At 41.9% G+C, this 19,914-nt stretch overlaps 1 protein-coding gene across 1 annotated transcript; it reads right to left on the bottom strand.

Moving 5' to 3' along the window:
* Positions 1–201: 201 nt before the first annotated feature.
* Positions 202–11,522, bottom strand: RTCB (RNA 2',3'-cyclic phosphate and 5'-OH ligase). Its single transcript, XM_048501376.1, has 12 exons — positions 11,241–11,522; positions 9,984–10,062; positions 9,082–9,149; positions 8,569–8,668; positions 7,730–7,886; positions 7,220–7,376; positions 6,326–6,485; positions 5,897–6,072; positions 4,340–4,528; positions 2,970–3,080; positions 1,720–1,839; positions 202–997 (listed from the first exon to the last, which is right to left on the bottom strand). The coding sequence occupies exons 1-12, from the start codon at positions 11,331–11,333 to the stop codon at positions 890–892; spliced, it is 1,518 nt and encodes a 505-aa protein (XP_048357333.1). The 5' UTR covers positions 11,334–11,522; the 3' UTR covers positions 202–889.
* Between the last annotated feature and the right edge of the window lie 8,392 nt (positions 11,523–19,914).

The raw sequence follows: 19,914 nt of genomic DNA, 5'->3' as shown, positions 1-19,914 counted from the left end.
TATTCATGAGTCCACCTGGCTAACATGCAAAGTGCTGGGGTGTGCTCTGTTTTAAGCCTTTCCCTGCCCCAGCTTAACTTGGCCCTTGGACATTATTTACTTGACACAGATGCCATCTATTGACAACAATTACATTTTATAAGTTTTGTATTTGTTTGTAAATGAAATAAATCAAAAGAGATTGACTTGCAAGGCCTGAGATAAATATTCTTCCAGAGTTTAATTAGAAGGGAAAGGGTTGTTACCCTGGCATTCGAACAAAATCTCCATTCTTAAACATAAAACACTTCTCTCATTCTGGGACATGCCATGAGGCAAAATAACTGAGATAAACTTACCCTTAGACTACAGCTTCCTCTATTAGTTCAGAGATCGCAATGCAATGATCTGATCAAGGACTTTTACAAAGAGCGTTTGTGGGCCAATTGTCAACTGTGTGGCAATATCAAGCTTTCTTGTAATTCAAGCACACAACATTTCTCTTTCAACCACTCAGAACATCTATTGACAGGACCATGAACTGAATTCAGCTATTTCACAGGGATCTAGACTTTTAGGTCTGCAAAATGAAAGACTGCCTTACTCGGCTCGGATCAGAAAAACTTCCCCAGTTGCAGCAACCTATTGCAAGTCATCTGCAAAGGTGACTACAACAGTCTGCTAAAAGAAATTCAACTGGTTTCAGAGTTTGCTTCTTAAAATAAGATAGCAACATACCTTGGTTTATCCCTTCCTCAAAACAAAGAACATTTTCTTCACACACCTCACTTCCATGAGTTCCAACAAAGAATCTATGTCAGCTGATGTCTCCATTGAGACAGAGAATACAGTCACCAAGCACTAGGGTTGGCAAAAAGGTCTTGTATAATAGTAATTCTGGTCAGTTTCACTAGCCTTTTATAACTGCAATGGGCCTCAGTTTAATGGCTTTCTTGCTGATGCCAGCTGCGTGGCAGGTGTTCACCACATCTGTCACATTCTTGTAAGATTCAGGTGCCTAGGATAAATCAGATGTAAAAACCAGAGTTAATAGTATCCTTTCAAGAACTCAATTTCTATTCTTCCGTGTTTAAAAAGACTCCTAGAGGCTTACAAAATACAAAGCCACACCTACAAGCTTATACTCAAAAAACATAAATGGAATTTTTAAAATTCAGAAGCAATTACAAAAAGAATCTAAGCAAACCATGCAGCCATCTCAGATAAGCTCTCCAATTACTTAAAAATACTTTGCATTTTTTTTAAAAATCCTGCCAAAACTGTCCTAAGGAAGATTTATTTCAATACTAAAATTCACAGCGGGGCCAACACCGAAAATGCTCTTCTTACTAGAGTGCTCTCTAGAGACCTGAGAAGGACTTCAGCAAAGGACAGGATGGTTCATATAGGGAAAGTACTCTTTAAATTCTATTTAATTCATGCAGGACAGTATTAGAATTTTTTAATTGGAATTAAATATTTCTAAAAGATGGGGTAGATATATTATATTACAGAACTGCTGAAAGAAATTATTAATTCATGGGCAACGTCCATAACAAATGAATTCATTTATCCGTTCGTTACAACAAAGTAATTATGGATGCAAAAGAACAGTTCTTATAAGATTATGAAAAACAGGTTGTGCCTAGACTATACATGAATGACCTTTCTTTCGCAAGCTATAAAAGAACTCCCAGTCTTGCAGATTGTTTACTTAAAGAAAAGAAAAAAGAAACTTACTTCTTCCATGACCAGTTTGGGCGAAGCAACACGGATTGCAATTCCCATATCAGCCAGCTTGTCCAAGACATCCTGGAAATCCAAGTTGCGTCGAGATTTGGCTCGGGACAGCGCACGGCCCTGAAGAACAAATGTATCATTTCAATTGCTTCTGTAGCCTTCACTGGAAGCCACACGAACGCACCTGAAGCTGTCTTTATGCTGAGTCAGATACTTGGTCCATCAAAATCAGCACTGACTACTCCAGGGGTCTGCAACCTGCGGCTCTCCAGATGTTCATAGTCTACAAATCCCATCAGGCCATGCTGGCAGGGGCTGATGGGAATTGTAGTCCATGAACATCTGGAGAGCTGCAGACTGCAGACCCCTGGTCTACTCAGACTGGCAGCAGCTCTCCAGGGACTCGGGTAAAGGTCTTTCACCTCACCTGCTTGCCTAGCCCCTTTAACTGGAGACGCCAGGGACTGAACTTGGAACCTTCTGCTAAAGTTTGCTAGACCTCCTGGCTTCTTCAGTGCCTCTTAGCCCTCAACCCTTTCTCCATCACTTAACTGTGGCTACAGCTGTCAGGCTGTGTCAGTTCTATTTTTCTCTCAGTGGTAAAGAAACCAAACAAGGAAGACTTAAGCTTGACTAGTTCTAGGTTGACAAAATGACAACAACCAAACTGACAACATTAAGGCTCTTTTTTTCCTAATTGAGCAGAACAAATTACAGCAATGGAAGAACAGTAATGTACAGATCCAAAAAGTTTTACTTGCCCAAATTTTTTCAACTACTAAAGTTACAGGAGAACACGAAATATTACAGTGCCCATGGGTCTGACCTGTATATGCTGATGCCATTTCAGAGCTGAACTTGGCTATTTAAAAATGCTGTGTGGTCCCAAAGCATGGAGAGACCAGGCGATCTTGTCAGGATTGTGCTCCCATGGCATTTTTAAATGGTCAAGTTCATCTCTAATACGGCATCAATCTACTTCGGCAAACAAAGATCTCTGATAGCAATCAAATTGACTGTCCTTCTGATGAGGCACACAAAACTGCTCATACTTTGCACTCCTACCATACACAGCTGGAATAGGTACTGTCCTAAGAATTCCTGTGGAGACAAGATAGGACAGTGCACACACACAGATGAAATTGGACACATTTACACAGAAGTCACCTTGCAAAAGCCACGTTCTGAAGTCTTACTAGGATATCATGGAGATTTCATACCAAGAGTACAGGAGAATTCTTGAGACTCACCGCTCCATGGCAGGTGGTTCCAAAAGTTTCAGTCATGCCTTGTTCTGTACCAGTAAGGACATAGCTACACGTTCCCATAGTCCCACCAATCAGCACTGGCTGGCCAGTCAACTGCAGAGACAAACCAAAAGGATACCAGATTAAGATCAGAGATACCCTCAAGTGTCAAGAATATATTGTTCAGCATGATATTCATACAAAGAACCGTTAATTCATACTATTCAAGCTCAGATTCCCATTAATGAACTGAAGATGGATGACATATATGTAATTTCTATTAAAATCAGTAGTAAATAGGTGTAATGGCTTGAGGTCGGAAGATCAACAGAAGCTGCTGGGTATCTTTTGGGCCAACCGGAAATGGGCCAGTCTGAGACCAAAGCACCAGAGGTAAGCAGTTGGTAGCCTGATGCAAAGATGCCACCAGGAAGAATGCACATAAACTCCCCACTAAGAACTATTAGAAACAGTCAGGCAGCTGACTTGAGCACTAGCCCTGTCTAAAAAGAACAGGGAAGTTACCTGTCAAGATGGAACAGGAAGAAATGAAGTGAGACTTGCAAGGAGGCCCATAAACAGCAAATTCCACCAAAGAGGGCTTCAACGGCCTGGCCAACTATGAATGGAGGTTTAATGTAACAGCTGCCCCCTTTTTAAGGGACTAGCACCTCATGAGACACAAGGACTAAAGAAACTAGGCTGCTGATGAAATTAAACTTTCTTTTGCTAAGTACCAGGGCTCAGGTGCTCAACAGGTCACTGGCCCAGGTGTGGTCATGCTGTCCAAGGCCTGAGGAGAGCTGTACTGCCTGTGACCAAATAAAAACAATATATAACTGGAAAAGGAAGGACAACTAAAAAGGACACAAATATCCGTGTGTGAGGAAAGAAGTTGGAAATGCGCCCCAAGACAAAAGACACTCTGATCTGGGACTGTGAAGTCAAAGGATTTTTATTCTGCTCTTCTTCTGCCTTTGTAGCCCCCACTCTCATTTCTATAACTGATGTGAAGTAAATTGAGAGTGTGTGACTGGTTACCCAGCAGGTTCATATTAGAGTGGGGAATCAAGCTTATTGATTTCTTTACAACATTTTTCTGCTGCCTTTTCACCCATCCAGGGTCCTCAAGGGTTTCCCTAGTCCAGTGGTGGCGAACCTTTGACACTCCAGATGTTATGGACTACAATTCCCATCAGCCCCTGCCAGCATGGCCAATGATGTAGTCCATAACATCTGGAGTGCCAAAGGTTCACCACCACGGCCCTAGTCCCAGTTCAATGCTCTAACCACCACCTCACCACTGGCTCATGCTAATTTTTCATGAAACTGTTGTTGCTAATGACAGCAATGATGCAGTAGCGCACTCATACTTGGTAATCGACAGCTATGAGGGGATGATGTGGAGGGAAAGCCCGAGTCGATCCTTTCCTGTGTACCAACAGAGTCCGTTCCTTCCCATCCACCACATGCTGCTCTACTTTCGCGATGTTGTGAGAGACATCATAGATCAAATGCAAATCCAGGTCATCAGGGGTGGTATTGAACACTTTGGCAAATGCCTAGAAGAAAAGAAAAATACATTTGAAGAGGTCCTGGGGATTGGTACATCCAACCTGGGGGCACAGAACTGAGTTGCTTCTGGAAGCAGATACTATTCCCACGTGGTAATTGCTTCCAGTCATTGAGTTTGAGTTTAGTTTTTGCTTCAGATTCCCTAACCCCGTGATATATGTTTTAATCCTGTGCCTCCAATATCTGCCGACACAATCGTATGAATTCAAAGACTGTGCGTGGGGGAGGGGGGAAAGGAAGGGGGGAAAGGAAGTTAAGCTTCCCTCCAACCCCAACCCCTAACCCAGGGATCTGCAACCTGCGGCTCTCCAGATGTTCATGGACTACAATTCCCATGCTGGCAGGGGCGGATGGGATTTGTAGTCCATGAACATCTGGAGAGCCACAGGTTGCAGACCCCTGCCCTAATCCATGGCTTCATTTTCCTCTGACTCTTACACAGCACTCCCTAGCCGAAGTTTCAATATAGGAATTGACACTGAAGGAAGAAAAGGCCCACACCTGGGGGGTCACACTTTGATTCATATCCTCTACAAACAGTCCCTTGGAATCGAATAGGCACTCAAGCATTTCAAACAGTCTACTACTAACCTACAAACCAGTTAGGATGAATGACTCTTGTGGACTTAGGAGAAACATCGAGTGCAATAAAAAGAAAGCACATCACTTCCAAATAAAGTAGCAAAGAGTTTCAGACTCTATAAACAAGTCCATGGTTCAGATGTGATAATTGAGGGGAATCGAGCTTATTGATTTCTTTACAACATGTTTATGCTGTAAAGGGGGGGTGGGGTGCAACCAAATTAATGAATTTAAACCTATCATCCCTAATTCTAGAATAAAATAGAACGCCCCTGAAAATATCAACCAGCAGGATTCAGATGCATTTCAGGAAGCCTGGGAAATCCTTACTCACTTCCATTAAGAAGAAGAAGAAGATGCGTTTGTATTTATACTCCAGTTTTCTCAACCATAAGGAGTCTCAAAGAAACTAGCAAAAATCTTCCCCTTCCCTCCCCACAACAGACACCTTGTGATCTAGGTGGGGTTAGAGAGTTCTGAGAGAACTGTGACTAGCCCAAGGCTACCCAGCAGGATTCCTATGGAGGAGTGGGGAAACAAACCTGGTTCACCAGATTAGAGTTTGCCACTCATGTGGAGGAGTGGGGATTCAATTGGTTCTCCAGATTAGAGTCCACTGCTCTTAACCACTACACCCTGCAGGGTGATGTTCTCCCTGAACTTCTTCAGAAGTAGCCAGGCTTAAACCTGTCCTGACCACAACCACGGTCATGTGGATGTTATCAGGGCCTATAGATACTGAAGTATATTAATCAGTGCAATCTCTCCCTTACCTGTCTGGTGAGGAAAGTCATGGAAGAACGATTGACCCACGCATAATTTCCAGCTGCTGCCATTCCCTTCAAATAATCCTGTCCTTCTTGGGAAGCAATCCTGGCACAAGCCAGCTGGCGGTCATTCACAATGATTTTGTCTCGCTTCATAGCTTTCTCCATAGCAACCAGGGCATCTAAGGGAAAAGAAGTATCCACATTGGCATCGACTCTTATCAAATCAACCCCATCTTGCAAGGCTTTCCAATTTGGGCCAGTGGCCCCAGAAACTGTTCCAGAGATTCTCCCATGTAATACAAAATACATGAACACTGCATTATTCCCCTTTCCCCCAAATTGCAAATGAATTTGTGGAATTCTCTAAGAAAACATTAACCCATCAAAGTTTCCTCTCGGATTCCACTCCCTCCCACCAAAAGGAGTCTATACCTGTAGCTACTTGGTGGCCTAGGCCTCTGCTGCCGCTGTGGATCATCACACACACTTGTCCCTTGTGGTCTATGCCCATCTTCCGGGCAGCATACTCGTTATAAATTTCATCCACAACTTGAATCTCAGCGTAATGGTTTCCTGCTCCAAGAGTCCCCAGCTGTCAAGAGAAAAAAACTGAGCTAAGGAATAAGCAGATATGGAAAGGGAACAGAGTGCTTACCCACTGGAGGATTCAGTGAATGATCTGCCAATCTTATAAATTGCTACAAAACGCAATACAACGAGAGCGTGAAGCCTGCTAGAGACCTAGCATTACTGAATTGTAGAAATTCTGCCTTGTTGTGGCAAAGTAAAGATCCATGTAATCCATCTACCTCTGTTTATTTAACGATGACTAGCCAAGTGACATTTGGAAACTAAGGTAGCATGAGGCAGATACTGATCTCCAGGACGTGGCAAATGGAAGCTTACTGTCTCTGACATGGAGTTTCTGTTCTAAGCAATTTTATAAAGGGGCCAATGCTTCTAAGAGAACACATTTAAGTTCCATGGCCACCAAATCATCTTGAGACAATTCATTTTATGTTAATCACGCGTGTCATGTATGACATACTTTATTCATCTAACATATGAACAAAACCAGATGCCCATAGTTTCAGGAAAATGCTTGACGTCAACTTGAAAGGAAAACATTCTCCAGCACGTGAAGGAAAGGGGAAACAAAGCAAAACATTTAACTACCCAAGCTGACCATTTGATTGTCCAAACATTGGAATGAAGACCACTAGACTCTCTTATCAGCCTTTTCTTCTTGCACATTTACACATCATCAAAAATCACCACAGAAGGTAGAATGGCGCCTCCCAGCATAGCATCTGAAGAGCAATTTACCTGAGGCAAACCCCTTTTCTTAGCTCTTGCAGAAACTTTATTTGGATCAGCTTGCAGCATCCTCCCATATTCTTCACAATGTTCTTTATCCTCAGCCCAGGCGTAACCCTCACGCAGGGACCAGTCCACCCCCATCTCCAGAGCCTCCTCCAAATCCCTGCAATGAATAAAAGAGACTTCCATTAAAGACAGGAGGCAAAATATAGGACACAACAAGACCAAATTTAGCAATGGTTCATTGTGGCATCTCACCACCTAGCCAGAAGACTGCTAAGGCAGAAATGGGGACTCGTGAAATGGGGTGTATTTTTCAGGTTTTGGGAACAGCTATGACCAAGTCTGTCCCTAAGCAGAAGAAAGAATTTAGGATCTGGAATGCAGAGGAAAAGTCTGTCCTGAAGTTTCTTTTCCTTCATGCTAGCATCTCACCAATAAGTCCACCTTGAAAATGAAGGAGCCATGCATTCCAGTTATGGGAGTGGCCTAGGGGGGAAATGATGCAGTTCTTACTTGGCGTTCATAGGAATGACACCCTTCGATCCCACACCAACAGGAATGTGGTCAAACATGGACTGGGCCAGCTGCTCCTTCACCGGCTGGACATCACACTCATCGAGATTGGTACGCAACAGCCGTACACCGCAGTTGATGTCAAAGCCGACACCGCCTGTCAGAGAAAAACAAACAAACAAGCAGATGCCAATACAAAGAACGCCAAGTGGGTTTATTATTATATGGTTAAACTGGTTACAACTACATTTAGGAACAGATCTCCCCTACTTAGACTAGCTGGGTTAGGGGGAGAAATCCCTCGGTTCTGCAAAATAAAACAGGCACCTTAGTGTCTAACAGAATTTATGCCAACATAAAGTTTTGTGAGTCAGAACTCACTTCTAATTTAAGACAACTTTTGCTAGAATATCTATGTATACTGTCTAGTCACAGCTGACTTATGGCAACCTTGTCGGGTTTTGAAGGCAAAAGATGTTCCATTGCCTGTCTCTATGTGGGCTGAGCGAGTTTTAAGAGAACTGTGATTGGCTCAAAATCACCCAGCAGGTTTCATGTGGAGGTGGGGAGAATGGAACCTGGTTCTTCAGATTAGAGTCCGCCATTCTTAATCACTACATGCTGGCTCTCAATTTGGATTTCCCTGGTTAAAGTCCAGCACAATATTCCCCACACCACACCATATTTCATTCATGGACTGCAATGGAGTACCTGCACCTGAATAGAAAACTCTAAAATGCATTTTGTGCACACATCAGATTTTAACTCATTGCATAAATTTTGAGGTTACAAAACAATCTGAATAAGCACAGGTAACACCACATCCAAACTGCCCATACCTGGTGATACCACTGCTTCTGGGTCATTCATATCAAAGGCAGCCATGTTACCAATGGCAAAGCCATAGCCAGAATGGACATCAGGAAGTCCTATAGATCTCTGGAAAACAAGACAAACAAACAAACCCAGCTATTTTTGCAATACTGAGAATTTAGCTCCTGCTGCCCAACCACATATCCAAAACAAAAAGTGCACAGATCCCAAATCTCTTCTTTCTTGTAAAGGCAGAACAAGGACAAAGTTACATGTAAGAAGATAAACGCCCTCCTGATTTCTGAAGTGAACTTAAGAAAATAACTGCCACCTTGTCATATGCTGGTAGAGTGTACAAAGTGAGAAACTATCATAACGGATCAGTTTAACAAGGTCTGACACAATTGCATGCCAAATGCAAAGGCTTGTAAGTTCTCTCCCCCAATTACGAAGTGGGACCAAAATGGGCAAATTCTTTCTTATCTGGCTTCCATCTTTAAAAGAATTGGTTTTAAGCAAAGAAAGAAGGAGTCACTCACATGGACAATGCCAGGCAGCGCAGCCACATTTCCAATTTGTTTCATGGCTGGCAGGAAGCCGCCAGCACCTGAAAGAGATGACACATTGTGGTGAAAAAATTAGATGCCCTTTCTGCATAACTATTGTTAATGCAGCTTTCGAATGGTAATATATCGTCTACACTTATCATGCCTGTATTACAGAGCCTGAAAATTTCAGTTGGAAGAAGAATGCAGATTAGGTACAAAAAGAAGAAGAGTTGGATTTATATCCCCCCTTTCTCTCCTGTAAGGAGACTCAAAGGGGCTGACAATCTCCTTCCCCCCCCCCCAACACACCCTGTGAGGTTGGTGGGGCTGAGAGAGCTCAGAAGAACTGTGACTAGCCCAAGGCCACTCAGCATGCGTGTGTTCGAGTGCACAGGCTAATCTGAATTCCCCAGATAAGCCTCCACAGCTCAAGCGGCAGAGCAGGGAATCAAACCCAGTTCCTCCAGATTGGAGTACACCTGCTCTTAATCACTATGCCACTGCTGCTATCACTGCTGCAAGAGAACCTCTGTTTAAGAAAGCATATGACAAAATTAGAATTAAGCAGTGACTGTAAATGAATATATATTCTTAACCTACTACAATGCGGTAAACAAGAAGAAATAAACATAATAAATTACTACTGTCAACTTCTATTCTCAAACAATCAATGCATAACTTCTCTTTTACATTATTACAAAAGTTGCATACCAATAAAGAATGTTTACATGCAACTCCCCTAAATATTTTTCAAATATTAAAATCCACTCAAGCAGTCTTAAACATTAGCTGTATTGGTGGACTATGTGCCACACTAAAGGCAATGGGTTTGATTATATAATTCTAAAGGCAAAAGCAGCAATGAGAGTGGGAGACTAATAGCAAACACATACCTCCCCCTCGACAAGAGTTCCTTAACTCTTCAAACATCAGTTTCTCTAAAGGATCGTTCACGTAGAAAACACCTTCCACCTAGAGGCATTGAGAAATGTAAGGAACAGGAGAAAAATAACACATCACTTTTACCTAAAGTCATTGAATGGAGTATGGATGGCAATCAAAAACTGAAAGCAACCACATCTAGCAGGCTACTAAAAGGGACTTGTTTATTGCTTGTTGATTATTTTATATATTTGAAAGTTAATACTAAAAAAGGTAACAATATACCTAAAATATGCAACAAGATGGACACCGTTCAAATTCAGAGGACTGGAAAAAGGTCAGCTCTGTGTTCCACCCATTCAGTGGTTGAGTCAACCAGCATTTAAGTAAATAGGATCAAAGCTGCTTGGAGACTTATTTACTTTAAATATTCCTACTGCTCACTCTCACTGAATTTGCAACCTAATAACCAAACAATTCAAATCAGAACAAATCCAGCAGTCAGATACCCTTAACTTGGTGGCCCAATCTCAACAGACAAACCACCTCTGTTAATCTCTTGCCTTGAAAACCCTACAGTAATTGACAGCCCTTCAACCATTGATACAACAGTAAGACTGTCATATAGTGTATCCTCCAATACTCTAATTTGGAGGTAGCCAGATCATGAATATTTGTGCCAGGCCACTTCATATCACTCAAGGGCTGCATCTGACATGTCAGCCAAAGTGGGGTGCAAAGCTGCTAACAAGGCCCAGGGAAGTCCAGCATCTGTAGGACGATATCTAAAGTCTAGTTAGCACATATAAGATAACGAGATGGTGGTGGGGGGAAATAGGAAGCAGAATATTAACTCAGCAAGGGGAAAGCTCACTCATATCCTGCCTTTACTCCTTGCACTGATTTTCTAGTTGCGACGATTTATTGTTTTATTGCTGCCGGTATCATTCAGTTTTAAGACCGATGCAGCGTGAACAAAGCATCATAAAGTCAATGTCCACCTGCAATCTAATACTGTGCAGTCCCTTAAGCCGACTCCTTTTCCTCTATGCGTCAACCAGCACCCCAATATCAACGAATCCAATCTTGGGGTGCAACGCCAGCCAAGGCATTTTGCCCCTATCTCTTTCCACTTCATACGCGGAACTCTCAAGCGGCCTTGAGCCTAGAGGCTGGGCTCCCTGCCCATGCTCAGAGGAAGCCTTGATGCCTCCCCCCCTCTTCCACCTCCACCTCCACCTCCACCCTGTGAGGGCTCCCCCACTCACGTTCATGTTCGGTACGAAGCCCGTCTTGATGCGCCAGCAGTTCTTGTCGAGTTTATCCAGGTACTGCAGCTCATCGTTATAACTCCGGCTCATGGTGGCGAAAACCCCGCGGCGGCACAGTTACCGCCACTAACTTCGGGCCACAAAACGTTGCCACGCACGCTCTCCGTTCAGGCACGCCGGTGCGAGATCCGAGAAGGGTCGCGGAATTTTCCGACGACAGCCGAGTTGAGAAAGGCCTACGGCGTCCGCACAGGCCCAAACACCTTTCTTCCTCCCGTTCTCGCCTTCCCTGCAGCGCCCCCTAGCGCTTGGGGAATGAATAAGCTGAAACAAATCAGGAGAATGAAACAAGAAAACGCTGGTCATCATGACAACACAGGCTTTTTATTTTAAGTAAACCATGATGGAAGTAGAGGAAACACTCTCCCCTTGCTGTAATAGAATGGGCTTGCTCTGTCTGTTGTGCCCTTATGTGGTGCCCAATATTTCTTTACCAACATCAAAAGAGAGTTTTAAGTAGCTTTATTTGCACAGAAAGGGGAGCCGTCCCCACCTGGGCAGACTCCGTCAAAACAGTATATCCACAGCATGTTTATTCCTTTCTCCCGAATTAACCATGTTCTCTGTTCCCCCATTGGCTAAGGGTACTTAGAGTCACAACTTTCCGGTCTGCCTATGTACATGTTCTTCCTTAATATGTAACCCCCTCCCATAGTCTTCCTGCATATTCATTATAATACAGTTTGCTGGCAGAGCAGGAGAAGTTAATATGCATTAGCCTATTAAGCATGCTCAATATGTACAATCTGATACAAGCAATGCAGTTCAGCCTAGTCATCCAGTGGTGTTATCTTGTCCTGCCACAATCATCCTCCCTTATGACTCATCTCATTCTTAGTAGAAAACACTTTTCTCGTTTATCACAGTTAGACTGCAGGCTGGAGTCAGTTGTCAACTAGATTTGTAGCCAAAGACCCAATACCTTTCAGTGTTGCACCCAGGTTAATCTCAGCTTTCAATCCTTCACCACTTGGCAGTGGAAGTGAAAAACTGAGAATCAAGGCACCGGGAGCCAGTGTAGCATAGCGGTTAGGCTGCAGACACCCAGGTGAGCTTCAAATCCTCATGCAGCACCTACATGTTTTCCCCAAAGGGACAAATAACAGTTCTGTGAACCTATTTCAGGTTGGGAAAATTAAAGAGAAGTAACGTTTGCGTGTGGGCAGTATTTCCATCTGGCTGAGGAGTGAAAGACAATATTTATACTTCTCTCCACCACCAACAAGACCTGAGCATTTATGATTAGGCATGGCAATAACAGCTAACCTCACAAGTCTTTCTTTATTGTTATTAGGAAGCTAGATCCCTGTTTAATTATAGCTTCAAAGTAAGGCATTCATAGGCCCTCTGATGAAGAAGACAGCAGCAACAAATAGCAAAACTTTTATCAAAACAGATTAACATAATATTTCATTCTATAGGGTGGAACTTGTACACTAGCAGTTGCAAAAGATTGTTTTGATCCATTCCAATCTGGTTTCAGGTCTGGTTATGGGGCAGAAATGACCTCGGTCACCCTGGTGGATGACTTGTACTGGGCAATGAATATGCACTCTGTTAATTCTGCTGGACCTCTCAGCAACTTACCATCAAACATAGTATCCTTCTGCATTGACTTTTGCAACTGAGAGGTATTATTCTGCGGTGGTTCCAGTCCTATCTCAAGGGTAGGTTTTGGTGTTAGGGGACTGCTGCTCTGTCCCTTGATCTTTGGCCTAAAGGGTTCCCCAAGATTCCATCTTATCCCCTATGCTTTTCAGATAGAAGGTAAAGGTAGTCTGTGCAAACACTGGCTCATTACTGACCCATGGGGTGATGTCACATCCCAACATTTACTAGGCAGACTATGTTTACAGGATGGTTTGCCATTGCCTTCCCCAAGCAAGCTGGGTACTCATTTTACCAACATCAGAAGAGTGGAACGCTGAGTCAACTCTGTGCAGGCTACCTGAAACTGACCTTCATTGGAATCGAACTCAGATCATGAGCAGAGCGTTGCCAGTAGTACTGCAGCTTACCACTCTTCCCCATGTGGCTCCTTTTCAACATCTATGTAGAGCTGCTGGGAAAGGTCACCCAAAGATTTGGGCTGAGCTTCCACCAATATGCAGTTGTCACTCAACTCTGTCTTGCACAGCCAGCTGATCCTATGGAGGCTGTGAAAGCCATGAACTGGTAGGTGCCTGGAGTCAGTTTTGGATGCAGGCTAATAAGCTGAAACTTAGCACAAAACAGAGGTGCTACAGGTCTGGGGGAGAGTCTGACCTAGGAAATGGGATATCCCCTGTTCTGGATGGGGTTGCACTCACCCTAAGGGAGTAAGTTCATAGCCTGGGGGTGCTCCTGGCCCTAGGCCTGTTGGATAAACAGGTGACAGTGGTGGCCTGGGGTATCTTTCAGCGGTTGTGGTCTTTCTTGGGCAGAAAAGATCTTGCCACTATGATGCAAGCCCTGATAACATCTAAGTTAGACAACTGCAATGTGCTCTATCATTGTCTATGTGTGCGCGCGTGCGCATGCTGCCCTTGAGGACTGTCTGGAAGCAATTCTTGGTACAGAATGCTATGACCAGAGTATTTCTGGAGTGCACTGTAAGGACTATATCACTCAATTTGTTCCATATTTGCTTCCAATTTGCTTCCAGGCTCAATTCAAGGGGCTGGTACTGACTTTTGAAGCCTTGCATGGCCTGCAACCAACATACCTTAAGGACTGTCTTTTTCCATAAGAACCTATCAATACACTCCAGTCATCTTAGGAGGTCCTACTTTGGTTGCCCCTGCCATCTGAAGCTAGGTTGGTGGCAACACAAGAAAGGGCTTTCTGAGTTGTGGCACCAACACTTTGAAACTCCCTCTCCAGTGAGAATGGCCAGTCTCCCCCATCAATGTAGTTTTCGCTCCTAATATTTCACCCACATCTATGGCTGGCATCTTCAGGGTAATGGTAAGATGTATTTCTCTCCAAGGAGAGAATGTAAGGAGATGTCACATCCAAAATAGGGTCTATGACACTAACAGTCTACAGTATTTACTCAAATGTAAGACTAGAGTTTTTTTTCAGGTATACCATCAAAAAAGTGGGGTCATCTTAAATTCGCATACAAGTTACAGTCATTCCAAATATTTTTTAAAAAAACTTTTTGTGTGTAACATCTTTAGAGGTGGCCATCTTACATACAGGTGGTCTTCATTTAAGGTAAATTGGGGATTCTGTGGTCCTGTCTTTTTAAAGTGAATATAAAACCACCATGGCTTGCTTTAAAAATGGTTTTCAATGGCTACCTGTCCTACGTTAGCAACACATGTGCACAAAGAACACACAAACAGTGCAATCCTAAGAATATTTTCCTGGGAATAAGCCCCACTGGATAGACTACAGTAGACCTGCTTAAGATTGCTCTCTAAAAGCACAAATGGTATTTCAGGGATAGACTACACATTATCTGCAAGTGAGGTTGCATGTAATGAAGCCTTGGCAGTCTTTGAACAAATGAAATCTGTGTCAGGGTAGAGATTTTGAGCAGGCAATATTCAGCGGTTCTTTTTCTGCCCTAGAATATCCATCCCAGTAGTTTTTCTGTAGAGTTCCAGTCATCTACTTGCACAGGTAAATCCACAGCTGGACCCCAACTGGAGTGGTAAGTAAGTGAAGACCATCCTGAGTGGAAAAAATGGCCAACAGGAAATGGGCATATTTATTTAATATGTTTATATCCCACCTCCCAGCCTGCTGGGTTAATGAGGTATGTAGTTCACAGCCTCAAAATGCTCCTAACACTTAAAGGTACAACTACAGGTAGAACATGTAAGCAAGAGACAATATTATCAAATGTATTGCGTTTTGACACCTGAATGTTAAGGTCATTTGAGGTCTCTTTCACACATTATATACAGCAACCAGTCTAGGTCTGACCATTAGGTTTGACGTAACAGGAGCCACAATAAATCCTAGTAGCCTGTTGAGTGTATTTGTAGAAAACACGAGACTGCAAATACTTACTTTGTCACACCCAATTTTAGATGCCGTCCTAAAAACGCAATACAGAAAGTGTTTAAATAGGCCTGTAATACAAGTATAAAACTCGTAAGGCCTAAATTTTTTATCTGATTTCTCTTCAACCTTCCAGTTTATTCTGCATTAACAACATTCCCACACAGTACAAATCATGTGAGTCTAGCTCTGATGAGCTATTTTATTGAAGCTCTGTTTCAATTATCCTGCTTTGACCATGTCAACAGAATGGTGAAGGGCAAAGAGATTAGGCAGGCAAGCATTCTTAGCCTGGCCAGAGATTGTGTTCCTCTCCCCTACTGGTCCTTCATTCATCAAATGTGCAATAAACAATAACATGATTCAGGAATTATACAATTTATTAACCCTCAAACAATGTGCGTTTTTTAATTTAAAAAACCCTTACATATTACTTTTGGAGAATATTTTTTACCACAAGCCCAATTCTAGTATTACCTGAGATAGAAAATGTTCCACAAATCCAATAATGTTAGTTGTGGCAGTAGTCTTTGAATTTTACAAGACCAAAATATCCAGATCTTTAAAACACATTTTCTTTCAAATGAGGCAGAATTCTCCCTTGAATATTTCCACCTGTCCTTTCCTGCATTTGAATAACTTATACCAGATTAGCTACTTTACCAAACTGTAACTTTTATTTTCAGTTTAAACAAAAAATCACTACATCATGCTCCTTGGTGTACCTACAGCTCTACATTCCTGTGTATTTACTGTCATTAGCAGAAAAATAGCACTCAAGAGACACTTTAAAAGGCTCTTGTGGACTCTAGCCTTGCAATGTATCAGGTCAGGCAATTAAGATAAGCATAACCTCTCCAAAGGTATCTTAAATTGAGTTTTCTAGAACAATTTGTTAAGAAAAACTAATGGAACATTTTTCTTTTTATCTTGATAGATTGCATGGGCTGGGATGAGAAAACTATGCCAATGGCAAAATGCAGAGATGTTTTTTTTTTACCTGTGGTGTAAGTTAGGGTGTCAAACACGTGGCTCAAGGGCCAAATATGGCCCCTGAGAGGACTTATCAGGCTCTCAAGGTAGCTGAAGCAACCCCCTTGCTCCAGATCTGTCCTGATGAACCCACTGTGGGCTTGCCAGTCCAGGAACCCACCCCACCCTGCTCCCAATCTGGTCCTATTGTGTTGTTGTGAGGATAAAATAAGAGGGTAGAAAAGAACCATCACAAGTTCCTTGGAAGAAAAACGGCTGAACATCAATTATAAAAAGTTATTGTTCCTCTATGGTGGCCCACCAAGCCTCTCTACCAATCCACTGAACCTGAGATTTTTCCACAGATAGCAGTCATTTCACCTTTTGACTTGCTCACTTCCAGTGACTTCCTAATCTAAAATTTGTAGTCATTGCATGTATCTTCTCAGCAGAGAGCGCACTCTGTATATAGCCAAACAAATAATGTCATTTTCACTTGTTCTTCTAGTGCCTGAGGATTTTTTTTAACCACTTAGCTGATACTAGGTTCCTAATGCTTGGAAATATTAGAAGTGGAGTCTTAGTGTATTACAAACAATGGATTTCATGGTCTCGTGTGATAAACTACATAGGCTACAAAATAATTGTGACAAACAAAATTACAAAGTCCTAGTTTTTAAAAACATCCATAGCTGGTTTTTCCCCCGTTCTAATTTTACGTTCTACAGTTGCAGCACAGTTCCTTTTGAAGATTTGTTCAAAAAAAAATTGGAAAGGTGAAAATATGAAATTTCTCATTAGTCTGTAAAATTAGCTGTAAGATAAATTAACTCTAGCAAACTAAATATTTACCTTAACACCTATCAAGTAGAATCTAGAGTGATTTACAGTGTTAGTAATGAATTTCTCCTAGGACTGAAGTTTCCCAGCCACTAATTTTTCTTAAGAGATTATATATACACAAAAAAGATTATATATACACATACCCATTTTTCATAAGAAGGCTACTTTCCAGGAATCGGGCAGAACCAGACTTGGCAGTGATATTATTCCTTTTATCTTCAAAGCATACAACCAATGTTAATTAACAACAGAAAAGCTAAATTATATCTCCATGTAAATCACTTGGTTATTATATTTCATAGTGTTCTCAGAACTCTACAATGAATGCAATTTAAAATGTTCTGAATTACAACTATTTGTTGTTTGCCTCCCAGCTTAATAGTTTTGCCAGATATTAATAGTACATGGAACAGTTCATGAACTGTCTAATATTTAGAATGTGAGCAAGTTCCCAAGAAGCTGTGATTAAAGCATCTCGGTACTTTAATCTTATTCCTTTGATGAATGGAATTTTCGTTCAATAAACTCATTCAAACTCAGTAATAATGCCTGATTTCCAGAAAGCAAGCAGCAGGCATCATAGGTTTTTCTACATTCAAAATAGACACCCCCCCCCCACAACTGTTAACTGTGGAACTTAATTTATTGTTTTATGGGTTTTGTTGTATTATATTTAATAATGTTGTACACCGCCCTGAGCCTTCTGGGGAGGGCGGTCTAAAAATTTAATAAATAAATAAATATTATATAGTACTGCCTATTACCATTCAAGTAATTAAATTATATTATTTATGGCCCCTTGGAAGTGATGGGGCTCTGGGGCCAGCCCCTTCATCACATGGATGGGGCTGCCTGACCTTTCCTATTGGTATCTTCCAGAAAAGAAAATTGAAATTTTCCAATGGCAGCTTGGATTTTAAATAATTCCTCCAATAAAAAACTTAGATCAACATAATTTCCCATCACAGAATGATTTCAAAAATCTTTAACAGCTGTACACAACTTAAAATTTGACTCAACAGCAAGACAGGTCCTAACATGCAGTTAACAATATTGGGCTCCAATAGTAAATGACCAGTAAATAAAATATAAGAAGACCAGTAAATAAGATATAAGAACCCTGAATGATTTTATTTATTTTTAGAATTTATACCCTGCCCTGTACGAAAGTTTTAGGGCAACTTGCAAAATTATAAAAAACTGAAAAACCTACTATCAAACCGCAACCTTCATCTTTTCCCCCGTTCTGTACGCTCATAACAAACTCTAGGAAGGGTTTTGATTCTGCGACTTGCCCACGGCAGCATGTGTAACCTCAGCTTGTGGGTTCTGTGGGGCAGTACTTGGAATGAGTTGCAACAACAATTTTTAAACAACAAAATGGTTTACTTTTCTTTACAATTTACACTTTTAAAACATCAACATTTAACTGGGTTACGAATGGGTGAACGGTATGTCCCTCTTCAGGGTTTGCATTTCAAAGTCCTTCATATTTACAGTCTACTGATTATTAAGCCAAGTCCAATTTCTTTCTTTGCCAAGTTGGCTTGCCCCTGAAGACTCTATGTGCTTATATTAGAATGAACAGGTTGCAACATAGATGAAGGTTGCTCCAGGAGAACTCTCACCCATTACAAACTACAATAACAAGAAAACCTCTGAAACAAATACAACTTCAAAGACATTTACAAATATGAGCAAAAACAACAACTACCCTTCCCAGTAGTTTCCAAAATCAATATTGCAATTACTCTTAACAAGCAAGTGTTATGGAGGGCTTATAGGAAATCAAGGTCCGAAGTCTGGTAATGCCCTTTGTCCTTCTGGCAAAAAGAGCTCTTTCAGCCTCTCTAGCTGCTCGCGAGCTCTGGCCCACCCCCTTCACTGGGTCCAACCCATTCTACAACTCCAACTTCTGGGCATGGGGGTTACACATGCACACAGGACAGCTTCTATTAAGAATTGTTTGTTTTTGTCATTGCCTGCTTATTATCACACAAACACTTGTATGATTTTTATATTCCATCTAATTATTTGTAGCTGTTGGGCACAAATTTAATATATTGCACTACCTATTATTAGCTTTTTTTCTATTGTTATAAGTCAATAAATATTTAAACCTCAATGTATTGTCGAAGGCTTTCACGGCCGGATTCAACTGGTTCTGGTGGGTTTTCCGGGCTGTGTGGCTGTGGTCTGGTGGATCTTGTTCCACAATACAATACTATCAACCACATCTTTGCATAACAAATTCCACTCAAACACTTACTGATTGGTTCTCCAACCTGGGACATGGACAATATGTACCCCAAACATTCCCTTCTCTCTGGACAGTGTATAACAGACTTCCCACTGTAATACACCTCTGAAGATGCCAGCCACAGATGCAGGCGAAACATTAGGAACAAGATCCACCAGACCACGGCCACACAGCCCAGAAAACTCACCAGAACCAATTTAAATCTCAGTTATTGCCTCCTGCCATATCAGGCCTCTCAAAGTATTGCCCATTTATGTTCAGCCTCCATGAACGTAGAAACAGGATGTATTAAATGGCAGTTAACAAAGTCACGGGGGTCTCTGGAGAAATTCCTGTGGCGTTTGGGAAAAGGTGTGTTGTATTGATATCTGCTGTTGTCTGTAAGATGAATCGAGCAAGTATTAATCAAGGCATCTTAAAGTCACAAGCCAAGTGGGAGCTCTTGCGTGGGTAACTTTTTCATAGGGTGAACTGAGAGCTCAATCGCATGGGAAGGCTGCAGGCTGCCAAAAAGACAACCTGTCGCCCCAAATACTGTAGCCA

Source organism: Sphaerodactylus townsendi, linkage group LG06, assembly GCF_021028975.2.
Source record: "Sphaerodactylus townsendi isolate TG3544 linkage group LG06, MPM_Stown_v2.3, whole genome shotgun sequence".
Classification (NCBI taxonomy): Eukaryota; Metazoa; Chordata; class Lepidosauria; order Squamata; family Sphaerodactylidae; genus Sphaerodactylus; species Sphaerodactylus townsendi.
This window is presented reverse-complemented; position numbering and strand designations above follow the sequence as displayed.